The following is a 24727-nucleotide window of genomic DNA, read 5'->3' on the forward strand; positions in this document are numbered from 1 at the left end:
TACAGGAGAGGAGATCCACTGACTCCCCACCACCCTTGGAAGTGTTCTTACTTGTATAGAATAATTAAAAGGGAGGGACTGTAAATCTCAGATTTCTTTGTTGCTGTTTTCCGGTTTCGATCACCTGTTCTGAATACTAATTTACATTGACTCCGATAGAGCTCGAATCACGTGTGCCCACGCAGTTTAAAATGGTCAATAATGTCTTTGTTGCCCCTACTCATATGGTTTTGTCACAAGCCTGACCTAACCAGTCTAAGCCAATGGTCTTGTCACTAGACGGACCTAACCAGTCTAAGCCAATAGACTTGTCACTATCCGGCCCTAACAAGGCCAAATCAATGGTCTTTTCACTAGCGTGGTCTTGTGAAGGTAGTAGTCTTGTCACTAGTTCTTACCTTGGCAGTCTTGTGTCATCGTCCGAGCCCCGGCATGTTGGATCTGTAATTTCTGTGACATCGTTCGAGCCGTGCAATGTTGAATCTCTAATCTCTGTGACATCGTCCGGGCCCCACCATGTTGGATTTCTAATCACTGTGACATCGTCCGAGCCGCGCCATGTTGGAATCTTCCTCGAAGGCTCAACTGAAGCTAAACCAATTATGAGTAGGCTACATAGGCCTATCTTACTGTTATGCATTGATTGTTTCATGAGCGACGTAGGTACAGTTAAAACATGTGATTACGAGTTAGGTATCATAATGGGTTACCCAGATTATGGGACGTTTTTGTTTTCCCGATCAGGGATTTACCTTTGAATTCTGGTATGAAGTTCTTTAAAATGCTGTTCCAAAAATTCCGTTAACTTACTTTGAATAAGATTCAATCCTAGAATCCCAAATGGCTGGTTTTCTTTCAGCCTCAAAAATCAAGTCTTCATTATTTAATTAACTTTCACATAATTTTATCATCTCCTTCATTCTAGTTTATTTGATGTTTCCATGTTCATTAAAATAACTATCACAATATGGTACCGTAATGCACTGGGACAAGCAGAATATTCCTCCATCATAGCAATACAGCAAATAACGTAATGAAGAAATGTGTGGATGAAAGCCCAAACTGGAGTGATGTTTCTTATGTGCGCGTAGGTACATGGGCGACTAGTTGCGCCACTAGCCGCTCGCTGCTGGGCTGATAGGTCCCATTAGATCCAATAGTTCGCGATTCGCCGGAGCAACTAGTTGCTAATATCACCCTAAGATACGTTCCTGCAGAGACCAGCCTTTACTTCCTTCCAACAGCCAGGACAGGACACAAGGACTATTAAAAGACAGTCATAGAACTTCTACACCACTAATCAGGTGAATTTCAATGAATTTACCCTTTGTTACGCCCTTGAGTAAAATAAAATGCAATGTCATATGTTTACACTCAAGTGCATGGAGGAGTGTTCTTAAAACTGATAAGAGCCAAGGTCTACGGATAAGATAAGACCACTCTTGGCTTGTTTCGGAGAGTTAAAGAGGAGTTCTATTGAACAGACAGAGAGTTTCTATCTGGCAGGCAGCATGGAGCGTTGGTCAGGTCGTGTAGCTTTAGTGACAGGAGCTAGTGCTGGTATAGGAGCAGCTGTAGCCTACCAGTTACAAGACCACGGAGTTCATGTAGTAGCTGTGGCACGAAGAGTGGACAAGATAGAGGTGAGTGGGAGGTACAGAATATCGTAACTGTGAAGTTGTTCAAACCCATAAATTAGTTTAATGTCACCCTCTTTGCAACGTTAACACTATAAAAATCTCTCCATTTCCATGTAAATATTACCATATGTCTAGGAAGAAACTATTTCATTCCGTCTCTTAACATTCTTTCTCCTCTGAATATCTGAACGTCAGTCAAGCATCTAAATTTAGCCTGCCTGGTGGCCATGATCGTTACATGTCTAAACGGTCTGACACCGAGATAAGCCGGTTCGAGTCCCGTTGGTCGAAAAGAAAGGTCACTATCAGAATGTTGGCCGGCAGGATAGGGGAGGTAGTGGCATACAATTTCTAATCACTAGATTGCGTGCCAAAAGCCTGGATTCAATTCCAAACCTCTCCGCAGTGTTCATACGGAGTGAGGGCATATGACGCTGTTGATAGTGACTCGTCCGTCAGATGGGGACGTTAAGCCTTGAGCAGACCCCTTGGTGCTATTCGGCAAAAGTAGGCTATGTGGCGGCACCGGGTTTCACCCTCTCCCTTCCTACGATCACACCATTCATTCCATCTCATTAACTCCTCTGATGAGGTTGACGTCAGAAAGAGCATTCGATCATTAAAACCCGCCACGACAGATTGATCGCACCTCATACCTGACCCCGTACAGAAACGGGACAAGGGTTGGACAAACAAACAGTCAAGCATCTAAATCAGCGCCATATTGTAAACTTTATTCAAAAGCCAGGCTATGTGGCTCGGATGGTAGAGCGTGGCTTACTGAGCCGAAATTGGTGGTATCCACTCAAGGACAGTCCGGGCGTATTGTAGGTGTTCAAATATGTCACCTTCGTGTCGGTAGATTTACCATCATGTAAAAGATCTCCAGCGGGACGAAACTCTAGCACTTTTGCATCTGCAAAAATCGTAAAAGTAGGTAGTGTGATACAAAACGTAGAACATAATAATAATAATAATAATAATAATAATAATAATAATAATAATAATAATAATAATATGCATGTTGGGTATTCATCCTGAAGGCTGGTATGATCCTCTACGACTCCACCAACACCTGTCATAGATAACCTAGGCATCACTGAAGAGGCGTACTAGGTAAATGAGGAGTGAGCCAGTTTCCCGTTGCTTTCCTCACTGAGCCAGAAGTTTCTATTACATATCAGTCTGCCAAGCCCACTGAAATGCATGCACCAACCGACCCTACGAACGACATTTTCACACCATTCACAGCAACGACTGGCTGCATAAGGAATGGCATTACTAGCATCGCTCATACCTCGGCCACTTTCATATTGTCAAAGCCAAGGATGAGACTAAGACAGGTCAATGAAAGTAACAAAATTATTCTAGCCCATATCAGAAGACATCGTGCACTGTAAACACTACATCCTGCCGGCAATGGCGTAATAATAATAATAATAATAATAATAATAATAATAATAATAATAATAATAATTCGTAAAAACAAGGCAAACGGTGATTAGTTCTGTGGACTTCAAAAAGGCATATGATTCTATAGACAGACCGACACTTTTCCGTGTACTGGAGGAATTCAAAGTAGACATGAAAACAAGAGAATCAATCATGCAAACATTAACAGGCACCACTTCCAAGGTTGAATTATTAGGGGAATTGTCTGAAACATTTGATGTTAAAACAGGAGTCCGACAAGGAGATGGGTTGTCCCCTTTATTGTTTAACCTTGTTTTGGAAAAAGTGATTAGGACTTGGGGAAAAAGAGTGGCCGATTACGTGAAAAAAAATTAATTTACAGTGTTTGGCCTTCGCTGACGACTTAGCAGTGAATAACAGACAGTAAGCGATTACATCCATTGAAAAATTCCATGAAATAGCATCCAGAACAGGACTCCAGATCTCATATCAGAAAACTCACTACATGGAAGGATCCCTTCGGTACGTAGATGGACAACCAATCAATATCCCAAGTGTCTAAATTCAAATACCTGGGAGAAGTCATCCAACCTTCAGGACTCAATCGTGAAGTAAACAAAGAAAGGGTCTTTAAATTACACAGAGCATACAGACTCACTTGGAGCGGACATTGTAACACTGTAACCAAGCCTGAAACACTGACCACTGGGGGCAGATCATTGATTAAAGATGTAGAAAAGCAGGAAGGAAAAATCTTAAGGAATTTTTGGACCAGTCTGTACAGGGGGGAATCTGGGATGATAACGAAATCTCATGACCTGTACCAACACTCAGAGAAAAACTCAGACACATTTAGGAAAAGACGTTTGAAATTTTAGGAACATATTCTCAGAATGAGTAATCAGATATTGACAAAAAGAATTCTGAACCTAGTCCTATCAATGAAAGTATAAAACAACTGGTTGCTCGAAGTTGGAATAGATGTTCAGGAAATAGGCATCACAGATGACGTTGTGTTAGACAGATCTAAGTTCAGAAAATTAGTCGACAGTCACCGCTTTAAACATCATCCAAGCACTACAAACAACAAGACCTGGTCCGACTAGATCGCAAGAAAAGCCATAGCGAGAAGATGAAGAGATTTGGGGAGAAGAAAAAGGCAATATCAATTAAATGAGTTCAGTCGCACTCCTTAGTTGGGCATAGCGAAGAAATAATAATAATAATAATAATGCAATGCATGGTGTCCGAGGACAAGTTCGGCTCGCCAGATGCAGGTATTTTGATTTGACGCCATTAGGCGACCTGCACGTCGTGATGAGAATGGAATGATGGTGAAGATGACACCTAGGCTACACCCCGCCACCGTGTCAGCGAATTTAACCAATTATGATTAAAATTCCCGACCCTGCCGGGATTCGAACCCGGGACCCCTGTATCAAACGGAAGCACGCTAACCACTTACCCATGGAGCCGGACATAATAATAATACTAATAATAATAATAATAATAATAATAATAATAATCATCATCATCATCATCATTTTGCCCAATTCCATAGTGCAGTGGTTTAGCGCTAATGGCTACCGTCCCCCGAGATTGTTAGAAAGGTTCATGCAGCTCTTCTCTGTTGGGGTGTGAGTCTGAACAGACCTGCATCACCCAGAGGCAAGGGCATGAACTCTTCATCCGGCGCAGTGGCTTATTGGTTTGCTATGAGTCCCGAGTTCAATTCCCGGCCGGTTCCTCTGGCTTATAGACTGGGTGTGTGTGCCGTCTTTGACATTAGATATCACCCTAGGTAGCTCATCTTCACAGACGCACAGGGCGTCAACTCGAAAGACCTGCACCTGGGGCAAAAGCAGCATGGCCCAGAATTTACCACTCTCTCACTTTGAGCAGAGTTTACGGATAGAGAAATCATTTACCTTCCACACCTCCAGACATCGACGGCAACCTTGTTCCACTCATTGGCGAAGTGACGCCATGTCTGATTCCAAACTTAATTCTAAATACGAAGTATCCCTCAATTCCAGCTAATAACTAGAACAGTTTCGATCTATTCTTCAGCTACTGCTTCTGGAATTTCGGAGACTAACTTTGCTGTGATTCCTAACTCATCTGAGTCCATCTTGAACTTCTCGATCCACTTAACGACATAATGGTTGCCTTTAATTCTACGTTATATTCAAAAGTCCTTTTGAGCAATCCGTTTTTATCTATTCTCATAAAATGTCCATTGAATTTCAAACTTCGTTTCCGCACTGTACGTGTTATCTATTTCGCTGTACTTATAGAATCCTATTTCTACCTTTTCTTATACCCCGTCTGCAGTTTTCTGTAGTCCTAGAACCTTTTCTTCGTCACCAATTGTTGAAGTTCCCAGTTCTTATTCATCTGTACATTTCCTCTGGTGTAATAACTGATTTTGGCCTTGTAGAATATCGCAATTGAATTACATTCGTTCTGTATTAGCCTTTACGCTAATTCCCTGGTTCTTTCGTTCTTGGGCTCTTTATCGAGTAGGCTACAGTACATTTTATTGGGTCCATTCTCCGTAGTACTTCAAATGTTCTGTTCAGATATTCTGCTGTGCTTTGCCTCACTGCATATTGATTGCTGCCTGGTACTTGTACTACATGTGTTTTATGTTTCATCATTCCACGTGAGAATTTAAACCCATCTTTCAGCGGTTTCATGAAGAGTCTACAGCATCTTTGGGTCATATTCTCTGTTTTGGGTCAAGATGGCGGAATCATTAGCGAAAGCCAATCATTTAATTTACAGATTCTGTTCGTACAATGTAAAATTATTTCCTTTAATTTTAAAGCAGTTTATTGCCTGATGGGAGAATTTATACGCTATGGTAATTGTAACTTCTTCTTTCCTTGCCGTCTATGTGCCCATGCTGACACTCCCGCGTGTCACTCAGGGTCTCCTCTTCTGATTCTTGGAATGTGTTCCCTTCGGTTTGATGTCTGCGCTGCTGGAATGCCATTTCTCTTCAAAGCCTCTTCGGTTGTTCGCCATCACTTTGTTCTAGGACGTCATCGTTCTCTTCTTGGTTCCTCCTACAGTTTGTCACTGATAGGGGCAGTATTTAAATAATCCTCACACGTGCTCATAGCGCAATAGATCAGACAAAAGCGACACCCGCTGATCATCGCAGCATCCACATCTGCGTGACGTGTATTTGCTGATCGTGCTTCTTCTGCCTTGCACAGCATTCAGAGTCGTAAAAAGGTCAGGTCTGATGACAGTCGTACAGCTTTCAGCGTACCTTTCAGCTTTACAGGCATCTGCCTCTCACACAAGACACCTGTCAACACACGCCATTTCGTCCATCCAACATTGATGCATTGCTTCAAGTTATTATCAATCGTGGTATCGTTGACAATAAAAGAACGTAGGTACTTGAATTTGTCCATCATTGCCAGTGGTTCACAATCAAGGTAGACTGAATTTGGTGGACCTTGAACTTCAGGCTTGGCGAAATTACAGGGCATTTATACTCCTCGCCCGGACCTCAGGCTTGCACCTTCCTTCCCGGTTACATCCTGATTCAAAAGCAACGCTTCTGAACGTTTATCGTGTTACTCTTTCCTCTGTAAAAGACTCACGGGAGCAATTTTTCTCCTCAGGAAGCCGTGGCCAAAGCGAAACAGGATGCAAAAAGCCGAGGTCGTTATCACGAAACCAAAGCGAAGCCTGGTAAACTGTACGCCAAGAAATGTGACGTCTCTAAGGAAGAAGACATCCTAGCTCTCTTCAAATGGATAAAGGAAACACTGGGCGGTGTCGATATTTTGGTCAACAACGCTGCACTTGGAAAGGATACCGGTCTAACAGGTAATTACAAGTATATATACCGTACATACGTTTAACTTCATGTGGTTAAACCATTAAAGCCCAAATTATATTACTCTATATTTTAGTGTATCCATATTGACTTCCAGTTTCCTAATTGGATCTTCATTGGGGTAATCACATACACGGGATTTTAAATAAAGGTTCTGTATATTGTCATGAGGGTATTTAGGGGTTACAGCTAGGATGTAAAAGAGAAGGCATATAATGGTAATAGTATGGTTCCAGTGTATTGGATCCACACCAGGATTACTTGACTCGAGAAATGGAAAAATCCAAAGAAAAGCAGCACGATTTTTGTTTTGTGTGATTTCCAACAAAAGAGCAGTGTTGAGAAAACGTTGTCAACTTCGGGCTGGGAAGATGTGGGGGTATTTACAGTGCTGGTTAAGTGTAGGACAGAGACAGGTGTTCCTAAATTTGCCAGGTGAAATAAATAATCTATATACGAGGGTCGAGTCATAAGTCATGGCAACTGTTTTTTTTTTCTCGCGAACAGGAGACAACACGGAAAATCTAAGATATGCATTTGCAAATATAGGGCATGTACTTATGCAAAGTGCTTGAAGACAAATTCTGACTTCAGGAGATTCTCGTAGGAAAGTGACAGAACACAGGCCATTGGTAAACATTGTTTTATTATGATATAGACAGCAAATACACAAGACTACGTACAAAAGACAGATCTCCACTGGTTACAGACCTTCTAAATAATCACCCAAGGTTTCCACTGTGCGTTGCCAGCGGTGGGGCAGGCGCTGAATACCATTCGCTGCATGTGTATCGCTAACGTGTGACACCATTCTCCGAAATGCTGTTACGATGTCCTCTTTGTTAACAAACCTTTGCCCACGTAATGGCTTCTTGACTTTGGGGATTAGATCATAGTCACATGGGCTCAGATCAGGCGAATAAGGCAGGTGTGGAAGAACCTCTGATCCCCACCGTTGTAAGCGACGCTGAACGATGGCTGCTGTGTGAGCTGTCGCGTTATCTTGTAGGATTATGGCGTTGTCCAAAAGATCTGGACGTTTGGTTTGCACTGCATGGCGCAGTTGGTACAACAAAAAGGAATTGTAATAAACTGCATTGACAGTGTGCCCCTTACGCACTGGATGACACACAAGAACACCTTGAACATCGTATGCCAAGATTACCATAACCTTATTGGGCGACTGATTTTGTCGAACCTTTTGTCTCCATGGTGACCCCTGACGACGCCATTCGCTTGACTGTCTCTTCAGTTCAGGTGCATAAGCACATGCCCATGTTTCATCGACTGCAATAATGCGATTCAACATGGCTTGCCCTTCTTGCTGAAACCTCTCCAGATTGATGCGACATGTTTCATAACGAGTCCACTTCTACACCTCAGTTAAGTGACGTGGCACCCACTTTGCACAAAGTTTACGTATCTGTAGGTCTTTGTGTAAAATGCGCCATACTGTTGCCGCTGGTATTGCTGTATATTCTTGCAATTCCGCTAGAGTCCAGCGCCTGTCCTCATGTAAACACTGATCGATCACCAATATCCGTACATCTTTGTCCGTGGACACTGGACGGCCTGGGCGAGGCAAATGGACAGTTGATACTCTACCCTGTTTAAACGTCTCCGTCCACCTCGCCACTGTTCTATAGGGCATGGCATGCACACCTAATGCTTCCCGCAGCTCTGCATGGCATTAGCGTGCATTTCTGCTGTGGAGAACTGCTATTTTAATATACGATCGTTGCTCCTGCTTGTTGACTTCCACTTTTTGATGCTCTCACTCACACTATGAACTTGGAGGCATGTTTAGACCCACACTGCTGTTTACATACACCATCTAGTGGCATCATACGCAAGTACATACCGTACGTTTCCAAACGCATATCTTAGATTTTCCGTGTTGTCTCCTGTTCGCGAGAAAAAAAAATAGTTGCCATGACTTATGACTCGGCCTACGTATCTATATATATTATTATCATTATTAGGTCTATTACTATTATTATTTCACAATTTCCTTTACGTCGCACCAATAGGCTATAGATAGCCTTTATGGCGACGATGGAATACGGAAACGCTGGAAGTGGGAGGGAACCGGCCGTGACCTTAATTAAGGATCACCCCCAGCATCACATCCATAATACCTATTAGGGCGTTTGTATTCGCCGCTTGAAGAAGCTAGACAATAATTTAAGTGAAGAAAAACCGTACATTAAACTGAAATATGTATGGCACAACCCTAAACGTTACAAAGCTAAGGGAACGCTGTTGTCTTCCCGATGACACTAGAATCTTCTAGTCACATGGTTTAGGATGAAGAAGTCTACCTTACTCGTCGTCCCAGCACGCCAACTGCCTTAACCGAGGTGAGAACCTTGTCCAATGATACCACAGTCAAGACAATCTTCAGCAGGCGACTGGCCTTACCTTTTATGATAGCAAACACAACTATGATTGGCTGAATACAGTTCAGTAGCGGCAACCCTTATAAGCGGCCAAAGAAGAAGAGTCCCAACCCCTAACAATTACATTTCTTACCAAATGAAGGAAAATGAAAGTTCCAACATAGGTTCCTAGGTAACAATCACAAACTGGAAAGTACTATCTATAGGTAGGCTTCAGAAGTTTATAATAAGATAGAGTTCAGAGTATCTCCACAAGATGTCACTAAAGGGAGATATTTAACGTGCTACCTAACTCTAGGTCATGTCTCAGTTTAATAATAAAGACTAGGGGACCCGTGCGAGAAATCTCGCATGTTCATAAATATGTGGTGGAGTAGCCCCCTGGTGAACTACTGGTGAACTAAGGAACACACGAATCAGTACAATATTAGACAGTCTTACTTAATGTAATCCTTGATTTTTTAAAATATTTATGGTATCCACTTGAATGGAAGCAAACGCAATTGCATTAAACTGACGAATGTTCTGGAAGTAATTTTTGGTTTTACTATCATTCTTTTCTTAACTGATGTTTACAGAATATTATAATGACATAAAACAGGCGTCCCAGTGGCCAAAATATGACGTGGACAACAATGATGGCGCTTATTTTCCTGCAGCAACAGTATTTGCAAATCGCACACTTTATACAATTTCTTTAAACTCATTCTTTAAAGAAATTATCGATATTTATAAAATGAGAGTGCAATTTCTCACTGCTAATGTCTATTCTCTTCCTTTTGAACGATCATTTGTCACGATCGGTTATTTAAGAGCGCCGCAAAAGGGATTTATACTACTGAAATAATATACATGATAACGCGTTTGAGTGATAAATGTACTACTACTACTACTACTGGCGGTTGCGAAATAATATCTTTCAAAAGTTACTTTGCTTTATTTAATCGTTCATGTTGTATGGTGTCCATTCCGTTGAAATTCTCGTTGACAACTCCGTAACTGTATTATGAATATGTAATTACGACGACGCTGCAATTTCTGTGTGCATTTTGCACACTGAGCTTGTGGGAGAAATATTTATGGTTTTCTTTGCTGGTAAACGTCTCTGTATTTCTCTCTGTCCTACTGTAGATGCTCCAACGGAGGACTGGAAGATGCAGTTGGATCTTAATGTTCTTGGACTCTCCATCTGCACTCGTGAAGCTGTTCAGAATATGAGGGCGAGAGGAGTGGATGATGGACACATTATTCATATCAGCAGGTGAGATGTTCATGATTTGTTAAACATAATAATGCTAGTGTATAAGAGTAAAGTAAGTTCTAAAGTATTCCGAACTCCAATATTTTTATAACAGTGAATGTCAATAACGTAGTCTTGCTCTCAAAATCGAGGATAGGACTGATACGGGTATATGAAGACGTGTAGATTTCAGCGAGCAAGATCGGTCTGTTAGAAACGAACCAAAAGACTGAGTATTTTCTGCTACATAGAGGGGGAAATGTTATTTTAGGACTTAGGTTCCAAGGCGCATTAGCACTGATACGAGTACATTGAATCTCGGATGCGCTGATGTAACCCTGATCCGTGTAGCAGTGCTTACGGAGGTTGTTTTGAACATTACATATTATGATATGCTGGTACGTTCCTTTCATGTGTATTTCCCATGATTAATGTACTAAGTAGATCTGTAGAAAATGAGTTCTTTTACGCGTGAGGAATATATTCCAAAAGCTTGAGCTACCTTATTGTTTACATGAATTGGCATTATGATGAACAAATGTGACAAATTATATGAAGGTAGAAATCTGTTACTGACACTTTAGTAAATGAGAATGTTTCCTGCATTTGTCTTAAAACCAGTTCTGGTTCTGGATTCACATCCATTTAGCTCCAGGCTAACAGCTGAACTGTATCCAGGCAAGACCAACTACAACCTATCAGACCTTAATGCAGAATCCAACATGGCGGAAACATTGGGCCCACTGTCTGCTGTGGGACGCAGCTGGGCATTAATTCCTTATAATATAACTAACGCCGATAACGTTATAATTTTCGTAAAGAAGAATTAGTGTGTGAAATATAAATCATGTTTCCATAGTTAGAAAACACGAAACGGTTTAGAATTACATACCAAAATCGAAACAAGTATTCGACCAACTTGCATAACCCCACACCACTACATTTGACAATGGCAAATAATTAATATTCTTTGGTAAAACAACGGTGAGGAAAGCAACGGGAAACTACCTCACTCCTCATTTCCCTAGTATGCCTCTTCAGTGACGTCTAGGCTATTTATGACAGCTGTTGGTGGAACTGTGTAAGATCAAACCAGTCTTCGGGCTGAATACCCAACATACCGTAAAACAACAACAACAACACAGCGCATCACAAGTAAAAAAAATATAACAGTGAAATGACATATCACACTCAGTAAATAAGATATTCAGCAAGCAAGACCACTTTATACATGCACATGACTTGCTAACATAACTCTACAACCCATGCACTTGAAAATGACAAAAATGTTACCAAAATTCGTTGGTAAAATACATCAGTGCACAACATATTACAAGAAAAACACAAATTACACAGGGCAATGAAACAACATTATTAGCAAATACACATTCACCAGCCTAGCTCTACTTGAAATATACAATTAAAGGTGTACTTATAATAAAATCATAATCATTGATAAAAACATTTGCTAACACCTTAACGCACTTTTTAATCATCATCTCCAACTTCACATTCATCATTAAGGTTACATATACTGCTCTCAGTTAACTGAAATCCTAACACTACCAGTCCCTCAAGAAATTCTGGTTTGTAACTGTCACTAATTAACACCTGGAAAAGTCTGAACACGTTACAACACAAGAACACGACCATCAATGATGGACACTTCAAACCACCTCTCTTCACTAGATTAACATATATATATCTTCATTTCCCTGTCACTATACACAAACAATTCATTTTCAGTTTGCAACATTTCAACGCAGACATCACACATTTTTATATAATATTTCAACCACTTGTAAACTGGTGTAGCTGGTACTGCAGACCAGTGTATCAAGTGGAACTGTGTTGTGAACTACTACTTCTAATGCAGGATCTAACGCATCTAAATTACGGTATCAATAATTCCATCGTAGCTATTGTTTTAATCATTACGAGCAAAGACTTTCGAAGAAAATTCACCAAGTTTCGCGGACCACATCTTCAACACACCTAACCCTCTGAGCTTTCTTTCAGACTGAAGAATTTGTTCCAAAGAAGCATTATAAGTGCGACCACTCAATCTTCTGTAGACAGCAAATGTTGCCTCTAAACTATCTCTTCTAATGCAGGATCTAACACATCTAAATTACGGTATCAATAATTCCATCATAGCTATTGTTTTAATCATTACGAGCAAAGACTTTCGAAGAAAATTCACCAAGTTTCGCGGACCACATCTTCAACACACCTAACCCTCTGAGCTTTCTTTCAGACTGAAGAATTTGTTCCAAAGAAGCATTATAAGTGCGACCACTCAATCTTCTGTAGACAGCAAATGTTGCCTCTAAACTATCTGCCAGCAATTTGGCAGTAAGCACATAAGACCAGTGGTACTTATTGAAAATATATTCACACAGTTCTATCACTGTGGTAAGTGTGTGTGTCAATCTTCCTTCTGTTTATGACATGTGTCATAAGTCTACGTATGTTTTTAAACATGCAAGGAAAGAAAGTTTCATGTCATCAGGACCAGTAATTGGACTAGCATCTTCCTTTCTGGTATATGTACCATTCATGGGATGCTGTGTACATTACAAACTGACCAGCACTTTTGAATTCATTTTAGAAACTGGATTGTGCCATCAGAAATATCCACACCTTGATTTTTAAGCAATTCCAAACCAGCAACATTCTTACGATCAAATACTTTACTGCTAATGATACATTCTGTCTCCGTTATTATTGGGTACAGAGCCTTTCTAGATAAATTTGGAGCCACTTTTTAGTCACAATCTCTTCTCTGAATGAAACAACTCTTTAAGATCTGAAAATCTAGCTTCGGTTAGTAATTGTAAAATTTACAGACTGACTCTGTACCAACATCATCATTGACCACTTTACTTAAAATAGAAAATATCATATCATTGTTTGGTACATTAAAAATATCTAGATAACCAATAAAAAACCGATAAAAGAACACTGCAACACTATTTAACACACAAACGTATTCGGTGCATAATTAAATCGTGAATTCCAGTAGCAAGATAACCTCAACCAACCACACACGTGCGCGGTTTACACCAAACTGAATGTAAACATGGCCCAACACGCCGGATACACGTGGCCGAATTTGGCAGCCATTTTGTCACGTACATCAGACCTTAATGCAATTATCGATATTAGCTGAAATGGTACCGCGATCGGTTTGTCCAAATATAAACATGAGCATGTGCGAAGCCTCAGTTTAGTCCTTTCTTTTTGTCTGGTTTCATTAGGAAACGTTTGTGTAGTGATGCATTTATTGAAATTTGGTTTTAAAATTATTTGTATATATTAGGATGTGTCGGTCGTATTGTGTGCCTGGATGTAATTCATATTACAGCAGATGCACACACATTCAGATCAAGTGTACTTAATGCATCGTGATGATTTCGTAGTTACAAATAATTTATTAGGGTGCATTAAAACAATCGAGGATAAATTTGTGCATAGAGAGGACGTTTTTCGTGTACTTGATGAGCTATTTTTTCCCAATAAGGCCAAAACTCTGCGTTGGTGCCTACCCCAGTACATTTCTCAATTACTATACCTTTTGAGGTTTTTAAAAGTGAGGTTATGAAAAGTGATAAAGCTACTTATTTTATCTGTAAATGAAGATTATATTATCCCTGCTAAATTAGAGGACAAGGTGTCCACTTATATACGGTCACTGATCATTTACTTTGACAACGATTAGGGTGTTAAAGTGCTTTATACGAAAATGCATATGCCACCAGAGAACTTCAAATCGATTCTCCTATTGATGATCTGAAGTGAAACAGATGAAGTATAGCAGATTGGTGAGTCATTATCAGAATCATTGGTATGAGAGAAGTGAAATTCGTCACAAGTTTATGTTTCTAGTACATTCCTTGGACGAGATAGACTATTATATATAAAAGCGTATGGTAATAGAAAGGTAATTCAAATAAATGTAGCCTATTTCTGAAATAAGTATTGATGTATAGGAAGAAGAATTAGCCTACGGTCTGGAATAATTTACTAACATCTACACCAATTCGAAAAATGTCTAACATCTTTGTAATCATTTGAGGAAAGAGTAGGTAAACAATTGATACGTAATCTGCCACTTGGACGACAGCAATAAATTAAGATGATTGATTGATTGAATTGAATTGAATTGAATTGAATTGAATTGAATTGAATTGAATTGAAACTGCCACACTTTGAAACGCATTAGATATTCCCCAGGACTGCTATTTTGAATGCAATCCTATATTACCCATGAAATGAAATGGGGTATGGCTTTTAGTGCCGGTAGTGTCCGAGGACAAATATATTACCCATTTTCTGAGCATACTAGTTCATAGGAAAAAACTTATATTTTAAATTTTCCATATATTGCTTATCTAAATATAGACTGTTTCTGGATAGTATTTGGTCTATTACCCAAAGTAAAGTTACTAGTGACAACTTAGCAATTCAATACGATAATTAGAAGGTTATGTTGATGTAATACAGGTTTGTTTACTTTCAACCGATGCGTCGGCCATGTTGATTCTATATTAAGGTCTGATACCATTGTAGATGGTCTTGTCTTGATCCAGATCAGGTGCCTCGACTGTAGCTTATTAACACAAACATGTCTGTAGGGGAAGGTAGAGGGGGGATAACTCTGTTCAACAAAGAGAAGAGAGAAAGATGTGCTACACGGCTTTACGAGTATTAGAAAATGAATACACATGGTTAAAATTGATTTGATAGAATTTGAAGAACAAAACGTGTCATTCTGATAATAAACAGGTGGTTCTTTCGAAGGTAGCCTATGTTATAGTGTTCTATTTCGTGTTTCTTTTTTTTTTTTTTTTTTGCTAGTTGCTTTACGTCGCACCGACTCAGATAGGTCTTATGGCGACGATGGGACAGGGAAGGGCTAGGAAGTGGAAGGAAGCGGCCGTGGCCTTAGTTAAGGTACAGCCCCAGCATTTGCCTGGTGTGAAAATGGGAAACCACGGAAAACCATCTTCAGGGCTGCCGACAGTGGGGTTCGAACCTACTATCTCCCGAATACTGGATACTGGCCGCACTTAAGCGACTGCAGCTATCGAGCTCGGTATATTTCGTGTTTCGACAGATCGAAGAACTTCATAATTATTTTCTGATAATTCTTAATATTGTTATGTATATATCCCTCTCCTGAGATATGTTTTAGCTAATCTTCTTGTATTACAGCGGTGCTGGACACAGCGTAGCATTTCATGAAGGTGCCATGTATGCCGCCACCAAGCACGCTGTGATGGCTCTCACAGAAGGACTGAGGAAGGACTTCGTGGAACACAAGAGTAACATGAAAGTCTCGGTGAGTGTCTTTGATGACATTAAGTTTCAATATGAGCAGTGTACAAAACCTGAGTGAACTCTTATACAAAAGTCTTCGGGTCAAAGTACGTCTACCACGTCCCGTCTAATAAAATATAGGCCGATTGCAGAAACGATGACCATTCTTAGAACTTAGACAAAGTCAAGTTACGCACAATGCGCCATTGTATATAAGTACAATGTTCAGCTGGTGTTTAGCTAGACGTCGTTCAAGTTTCAATATTGATTCGAAAAGCCGGTGTTTAGCTAGACGTCGTTTAAGTTTCAATATTGATTCGAAAATGGAAAGAGAAATATCTTCCGTATAACTCTTTGCTTGTTGCAACAAATGAAATTCGTCGATGCGCGTGCCAGATCTTAGTCAGCTGTCATCTTTCTGCACATTACTCAAATGTGACCAAATATGAGCATGACTTGCACGCAGAAAAGAATATCGTTTTCAGTGCAAATGAAATCTCATATTATCGAGAGTAAAGCGACACGCCTCAGTACGAGGAAATGTACCGACCCTTGGTATAACTTCAGATAAGGCTCGCCAGAATAAATAAGATAGTAATCATGGCTGACGGTCGGCGAATGCACTCTGCCGTTGGTTAAAGATTACGCCAATGAGTTGTCGTTCCCATAATTCAAGACAGCGAGAAGTTATGTCCAACTTACGCGGTATAAAAAGACCTAAGAGAATGAGGCAATGTGAAAGAATAAGCATATGAAATAAATAAGGGTAATAACATCTCGCTGCCTTGAATATTATGGGAGTGACGTTTCATAGGGCAAATCTTTAGGCCAGCCATGATTAAATATGAACACCAAAAAGAAATAACAACATGTTAAAATACCTCAGACGTAGCGATGTAGTAACTACGGATCTGAACACTGTAAAGCATAGATTGATAGATTGCACAAACAGTGACAACCATTTTCAACAGTAACTTTTTGATTGCCATAGCAACGAAAAGAATAATTAAACATCGCGCGCAATCAGTGCCCTCCCCTTCATTGCCCAAGTTGGTACCTGGTGCTAGGTAGTATTAGGAACTAAGTTTAGTTGTTGGTACGTCATACTAGAAACTAATTAAAGTTGGTACCACGAACTAACTGAAATGACTTACATCCTCAATGACAAAGGAACATTAAACTGCAGTCCTGCGCTGGTCAGCCTTAACGGGAGTTGTACCTAACTAGCATCGGTAAAGGGAAGATGAATCTATAGTACTGTGTAACTGAATGAGTTGCGCGGGTCATATTATAGATGTGGCTTGCGTTCTGGAGATCATAGGTTCGAAACGCACAATCGGCAGCCCCGAACATTGTTTTCCGTACGGTAGTTTCACCATTTTTTACACCATGCAAATAAGCGAAACGTTATTATGGCCAAGGCACTTCTTTTCCCGTCCTTGCTTGTTTCTATCTCATAGTTGCCGAAAGCTTGTCTGAATTAACAGGACGAGTATCCACAAAAATACCCTGCTCTGTAGTGTCACTATTATAATATGCTTACTTTGCAGTAAATTTACTGTAATTGAATCCTCCCGATTGATATATGTGACAGCCCTCTGACGCTCAGGATAAGTTAATTCTGATATGGATGTAGTCGATGTGATCTATTATTTAAGGGAAATTATGCCAAGAAAAATAAAATATATCGCTGGCCAAGAATTGTAGTCAAGTTGACAGTTACTGGAGTGTCCCTAGTGTCAGCCTCAAGAACAAAATCCCTTGTATTATGTCTTGAAAAGCGAAATCGTATTTTGAACTGTACCTCTCCGTATATTTCAAATAAATTGCTACAATTTCGCAGAAGATGACCCGCAGGAAGGCCGTCGGATTGACCTTTCTTCCCGGAATCATCTCAACTTAATAATACAAAGTATATGTTTCATGGTACAAAACCTCTGGTTGTGAATCACTCTTAAAATTTGAGGTTAAACAGTGTCCTCAACAGTGTTTACACATCGCCTGTTGAACATCGGCTTTAGAGTGTGTCTAAGTGATAAATAGACTCTGTACCTTTTAGACTGTAAAGAATGTTGTTTTAGGCACCTAAAGTAGGCTTTTGAAACAAGTAAATAGGCTTTTAAAGGAGAAAATAGGCACTTAAAATATGCTTTCAAACGTGTAAATAGGCAGAAAATAGACTTTAAAATATTACAATATAACTTAAAGTGTAACGTTATTTTTCTTTTACTTTGAGAAACTTCTTAACAGAAATAACAGTAAAATTAAGACAGAATTAAAAAGACATTTATCAAAATCAGTTGTGGATTATATGAAAAATCATAATCAGTACTGATCTAAAACTTGATTACTAAAATCGCTGAACACAATTAGCCTACATCATTGTAGGCATCCCAAAACGGTGTAAACGCGAACGGAGTAAGTGTTTATTTGTGAGGAACATTCCTAAAACTCTTTCATTCGCAGTTTACTTTATAGTGCATAACAATATCTCCAATTTTTCCATAGTCACGTTGTGTCTTTTGTCTGTTAAAATCATATTGAAAGCAAAGAGCGCGCCACACTCACAGATGTTAGAGGGGCATAGGAAAATTTACCTACATTTTTAAGTTCAATTTCACTAGGTAAGTCTACTTTTACCCCATCCATTACCTGATGTACCCTCTTCAGCACTGAATAACCTGGATTCTTCTGCAGCACACTAGCCCACTTGTCCATATTTATCCTCTACCTACTCAACACTGAAGTTTATAAACACTTCAGTCATTTTAAACGCATGAAATTCTTAAGTTGAATTGCTTGCATTATAGGCATTTTAAGGCACTATAAATCTCTATAAATGTAAGGGATTTATCATGAAACGTCAAGAAGTCATGTTAATTCTTAAGGAACAAAATAGGCATTTGCTTTAAAATCCCAGGTCTCGTGATAAATAACATCTCTGCAATGCGGCACCCATATTTAGACATTGTTTAACTATAAACATCGTCGGGCGGCAGCTGAGCCCACTGTTGTAATGTTTCTATTTCTCAGATGCACATTGATTGCAGGATTATGGGTGCAGTATGCTGTGAACTATTTCCATTCTATGACAGTGCAATTTCTATCCATGTCATTTCAGTGCGTGAGCCCTGGACTTGTGAAGACTGAATTCTTGAATAACCTTCCCAAATTTAATACCAAGGAATTTCATAAGATGCCTGCTCTCTACTCAGAAGATGTTGGTGAAGCTGTACTTTATGCTCTTGGAACACCTCCTCATGTGCAGGTAATTGCAAATGTTTTGAAATTCGAATGTTCTTTTGATTTTAAAATACTCATAATTAATTAATAAGGATGATCTTTTCTTTTCCAAATTCATGATCGTCCTCTGTTCCCTTTATCTAACTCCTGCCGGTTCGAGGCATTTATGACCTTTCTCCATCTCTCTTTCCCCTTACACCATTCCTCTTCCATAAATTTGTACCAGTCCTGGTTTCTTCTTCCTGCACTCCTCTTTATTGAATCGATCCACCTTGTTCTAGGTCTCTCTTTCGCTCTCTTTCCCTCGAACTTCAACTCCATCATCTGTGTTGCTATTCTTGTCTCTTCCATCCTCTTTACATGTCCAAAACATGTTTGTTTATTCCTATCAATTCTCTCATTTAGGCTTGTTCCAACTTCCTTCCTAAATTTCCATTTCTCAGTCTGTCCTCCCTTGTCTTTCCTATCATACTCCTTAGGTATTTCATTTCACTGGCTTAAATCCTACTCTCCTCCCTACTTGTCACTGCCCAGGTCTCAGTGGCATAAATCAATATGGGTGTATAATACATTTTGTTCATTATCTCTCTACGTTGCCTTGGTACTTCCTTAATACAGGCAAGGTTTCCTATACTCTGGTAGAATGCATTGCCCTGTTGCACTCTCCTGCTAATCCCCATGGCCGGGCTAATATTCTGCATTAATTGACTCCCTATAGCTCATTCCACGTTAAGAAAACAGCATTGCTCTTACAAGGACTGAGCACACCCCCCTCTTAGACACCCATAATTCATCGTGATTAAGGGATAGATGAGGCATTTTTGTCTGTGAGCTATTAAAATAACTACATAACATTTTCTTTTTCATAAATATATTCGCAGGGAGGAAGCACAATGAAAGGAACAGCCACTGCTTCGTTGCATTCGTTCATTTCCCTTCTGGCACAAGCATCGTGTAGTCCTTCACTCTGTGAACCGCCGGCAGCTCACTTCTGTACTGAAGTCATCTACAGTATTTATTTGTTGCGTGTGTGTTTTTAAGGCTTTAAATCAGTGCGTACGTGTCTTGTGTTGAGTGAGTGAGAGTTGGTTGTATATTGCACAGTATTTGTGTGTGTTTAATATTTTCATACTGTACAGAAGTTGTTACTGAATATTTAGGTGTTGTGGTGTGCAGCGATACGTCATGGCATAACTTGTGCTGATAAGAAAAAATTTTCTGTGTGTTTTATTTGTGCTTGGTTTTGTTATTTAGCTGTTCTTTCTTAAGCGCATTTTAATTCTACCACTTTTTTACCACCGCATTTAATTCTTACTATCGTTTTCGTGAGTGATACGACAGCACAGTAGTACCCCGCTTTGCCTGGGAAAATTTATTAAATGCATCCTTCACCCCTCGAGCCCATGAAAAAATATTATTTTCCTCTTTTCTGTCCCAATTTGCCTTACACTTCAATGCTGAGGATTTTTATGTGCCGTAGTGTGCCTCCGATTCCATACAAACCAAAAATAGCCCCTGGAAACCCCGTTCCCCTTTAGTCCATAAAACTAATTTGTAGCTTAGTTTCTTCCGCTTTTTATCTTGAACTTAAATACTGAATTTCACAAATTTATATGCTGCCGTTCTCCTGTGATGGTGCTGAGCAGAGTCGTTCGATATGGCAACCCTGTTGTCATAAGAGCAATACTGTTTTCTTAACGTGGAATGAACTATAGGTATTTATAACGGTCCACATTTTCAAGGCTTTGACCACCAATTTTCACTATGTCTTTCCATTGTCTTTCTATTCTCTATTTTTATACCATATTTTTTTAAATTTTTCATTCTGTCCATCAAGTTGTTGTACTTCTTTGCTGTTCTTTCCCCAGGCCCAATATCGTCTGCAAATAGTAATAAATTCATTGTCGAGTGAGTTGGCCGTGCGGATAGGAGCGCGTCGCTGTGAGCTTGCATTCGGGAGATTGTGAGTTCGGACCCGATTGTCGGCAGTGGTGAAGATGTTTTTTCCCGTGATTTACCAATGTTACACCAAGCAAATGCTGGGGCTGAACCTTAATTAAGGTCACGGCCAATGCATCTCACTCCTAGCCCGTCGTCGCCATAAGACGTATCTGTGTCGGTTCGACCTAAAACCATTGTAAAGAAAACTTCATCTCCCGATTCTCATATGCTTCCTTTGTCTCCTTTTCCAAATTATACATCTTTATTTCATGCCGTTGCTTTGTATCGCCAGGCTCTGTTGAAGAGGTCGTGTATTTCTTCATAGACAATATAATCTTTTCCTCTGAAACCGTCAGCTATCATTGATCTGGCTACATTATAGCGAGAGGTGCGTTGTAAATCACCATGTGGACAGGCTCCCAGGACATATGAAGAGTTTCGAACTCTGTGGCGACGCCGACAGAGGCTGTTGCCCTGGGATCTGCCGGTACACTACGCACACTAGAGACTTCTATTGCCACAAGTCATTCATTGCAAAACATGTCTTTATATTACGAATTCATGTATTCGCTGTGGTATACTATTTAAATAGGATTACACCTTTGCCTTTACGTTCTTTCTTGCTCCAGTTGTCAAAATTTCTTCTTCTCAATTCGAGTCGAACATCCCTTGCATCTACCAAACCATGCCTTTTGTCTGGAATAGATTCGGTTTCTGCTATATTCAATGCGGCGTGGCCCGTGCTGATTTCTTGACAGAGGTTATCGTTGAGAGTAAAAAGACGTTTTTTGAAAAAGAGCAAAATTCTCCATGTACAAAATTGCAGATATATTGCCCATGATGCACAGAATAAATCCAGAATTTTATATTTCATTTCAGCGTGTATCATATCATTTGGGACATCCATGGGAAGTTGTAAAATTTCCTTTATTGCTCTCCTAACCATAATATCTGTGTCATTAATAAATTTTACTGGAATCTTTTGTGATGTTACTTCTGTATAAACTAAACATCTTAGATATACTCATGCGAAATATCAGCCCAAGTGGCCAATTAGTTTCCGCATGATTCACTCTAATCCTCCTTGCCGTTCAGAAAGTGCCCTGGAACAAGTACTGTAATACATAAAAGTGTAATATCCTAGATTTCAATTTTAAGAAAAAAAATATTGGTTTTGTAGGAAATATAAGTGATTTTCACTTTATGATAAGACAAGGCGTTACCCATAACCTGTTATTTTTTGTACTAGATAAACACGCACTAAATCAGTACATACCCCCATATAAAACACTGCTGTTTTGAAATTGTTAAATGTTGAAAAATTGATATAGATCTGCGGTGTGTTTGAACTGAATATTTTAGATATATCCCCACTAAATTTCAGCCAAATTCGTCGGGCAGTTTTGGTTAGATTGATCCAGAAACGGACATCGCCTCATTTGCAAGCTATCAAGCAAATAATTTCGTAAATAACATGTTTCCAGGTCAATATTCTGAAGCAGAATGTGACATTTCCCTCTGGGAATGTTTATCAAATAATCCATCAAAATCTATCTAGCGGTTGAGAGGTAACGTCGCTTCGGAAGATAGACAGACGTCATTTCAGTGTTGCATGCATAGTACATTTTAGACATGGAAGTAGCGAAAACGATTCTTGGTATTAAACGGGTGGATCCCGTAATGAGAAGATAAAGGACGGGTTAGGAATGAACTCGATGGAAGAAGTATGGACAGGTATCAATAATGTGGCCATGTGAGGCGAATGGAGGAGAATAAGTTATTTAAAACGATACTATACACACCAGGGGAGAGAAGGTGACGACGATTAGACTTAGAAGTTTGGAACTAGCCGAGGCTGCATAGCTATTAGCAAATAGAGAATATTAGAACGGTCCTTAGTACATTCAAACAGGCTTTCAGACTGAATGCTAAAAGGAATAATAGTCTATAATGAAGATTTATTTATTTATTTATTTATTTATTTATTTATTTATTTATTTATTTATTTATTCCCAATTAAGTATGTAAAATTCTTCACAATTCTTTCTTATAATTTCAGATTCACGAGATTATCATCAAACCTGTTGGAGAGACTTTGTGAAGTTCCCTGAATGAGTAATTCCATTAAACAATACGTGCCATTCCATAACCTGACAGAATTTGAGGACACAGCATATTACACAATTTTGTTTTGGTTTTTAAGTAAGGTTTGTAGGTTATGTATAAAAGAAGTAGTCGGGAAAACGCCTGCCAAAATAATCAATTAAACTTACGTTTGTGCAAGACAAGGAATTTGTGAAAATTCATGCTTCAAGATGAAAATACATCGTAAAGCCCGTAATTATTTCTCTGATTTGGTTAAGTTTAATTTTACACAAGTCTTTGGAATTATTTCCAGAATTTTATACTGAAGATGCATAATAAATTTACTTTTCCAAATATTGAATTATTAATTTCTTATCCTAATTCCTGTGGCAACTTTCTTCCATTCCTGCCACCAATAATACTGCATTTCGTACTCAAGATTCAGTCATACGCCAATAAACATGTCGACGAGAATTTTGATGAATCTGGGAACCAGAAATGGGCTCGTCGTGTGATAAGATGGAGAAAAACTGGGATTGATGGGGCGAGAGCCTATTTCTTAAAATCATAATCATCATCCTTTAATCGTCTCCAATCGCCCGGATGCGGTACAAGAGCGCTCTTCATCTTTGTCTATCCAGGTACATTCTTTCCTTCTCAACGTTGGAGCCATTCTACTCCTCTTCCTTTGAGGCCCTGCTTTACTTGACTAATCCACCGTTTCCTTGGCCTTCCTCTAGGTCTTTTTCCTATCAGTCCCTTTTCACAGCCATTTTCTTGCTGTTCCCATTTGATCCATCCCTTTTACATGACCATATCATTTGAGTTTCGATGTTCTTACATTTTCGCTTAGCTACTGATTTGCATGTGAATTCTGACGGATCTCTTCATTCCGGATCTAATCTCTTCTTATTTTATGTAGCATTGACCTAAGGAACTTAATTTCAGCAGCAATATATTAGCCAACCACAAACTGGACATTCGTTTGAGGAGAATCGCGTTGTCTACAACAAACATCCGAAGCACCTGAGGGTTACCCTATATAGGACACCGTCCTCTAAGACTGCAGCTAAGCTCAGATCGAGAAACAACAAAGCTATGTGGACCAACATGGGGTTCCACAGCAGCCACCCTGCGCTCTTCAGCCCTTGGTCTTGTGTACTCTAGTAGGTGTAATGGATGGTTCTAGCGCCTCCTCCTCCTCCGGTTCCCAGGGGCCCGCTCCTCCGCCTCCTCCCGAGGGGCCTCCCCAGGGGCCCGCTCCTCCACCCGTCGTCAACAACGCATCGCTAACCTCACTGCTGCCATCTTGACGGGCCTAAACCTCAGTGCTGCCAACTAAACTTTACTAGCGCGAGATTTGAATTTGTAAACAAAGCCACGTGCTTTTTGACAGCTGTCATCGACAACAACGCATCGCTAACCTCAATGCCGCCATCTTGACGGGCCTAAACCTTAGTGGTGCCAACTTAACCTCACTAGCGCGAGATTTGAATGGGTAAACAAAGCCACGTGCTTTTTGACAGCTGTCATCCGCCATCTTGCATCGCTAACCTTAGTGCTACCCTCTTTATGGCACTGCTGG

At 39.8% G+C, this 24727-nt stretch overlaps 2 protein-coding genes across 2 annotated transcripts in view; both read left to right on the plus strand.

Moving 5' to 3' along the window:
* LOC136886232 (farnesol dehydrogenase) overlaps positions 1–24727 on the plus strand; it is a 191709-nt gene that overhangs the window by 47249 nt on the left and 119733 nt on the right. The gene's annotated exons all lie outside the window — the stretch shown is intronic.
* On the plus strand, positions 1480–23492 carry LOC137503188 (farnesol dehydrogenase-like). Its single transcript, XM_068230697.1, has 6 exons — positions 1480–1643; positions 6695–6902; positions 10443–10572; positions 15769–15895; positions 18995–19141; positions 23117–23492. The coding sequence occupies exons 1-6, from the start codon at positions 1512–1514 to the stop codon at positions 23156–23158; spliced, it is 786 nt and encodes a 261-aa protein (XP_068086798.1). The 5' UTR covers positions 1480–1511; the 3' UTR covers positions 23159–23492.

The sequence above is a fragment of the Anabrus simplex genome, chromosome X (assembly GCF_040414725.1).
Source record: "Anabrus simplex isolate iqAnaSimp1 chromosome X, ASM4041472v1, whole genome shotgun sequence".
Taxonomy (NCBI): Eukaryota; Metazoa; Arthropoda; class Insecta; order Orthoptera; family Tettigoniidae; genus Anabrus; species Anabrus simplex.

Excerpts from the sequence above, each read along its gene's own strand:
- LOC137503188 (XM_068230697.1), top strand. The coding sequence starts at position 1,512 with ATGGAGCGTTGGTCAGGTCGTGTAGCTTTAGTGACAGGAGCTAGTGCT. Across the intron at positions 1,644-6,694 it reads GAAGAGTGGACAAGATAGAG|GAAGCCGTGGCCAAAGCGAA; the intron begins GTGAGTGGGAGG and ends TTTTCTCCTCAG. Across the intron at positions 19,142-23,116 it reads GAACACCTCCTCATGTGCAG|ATTCACGAGATTATCATCAA; the intron begins GTAATTGCAAAT and ends TTATAATTTCAG.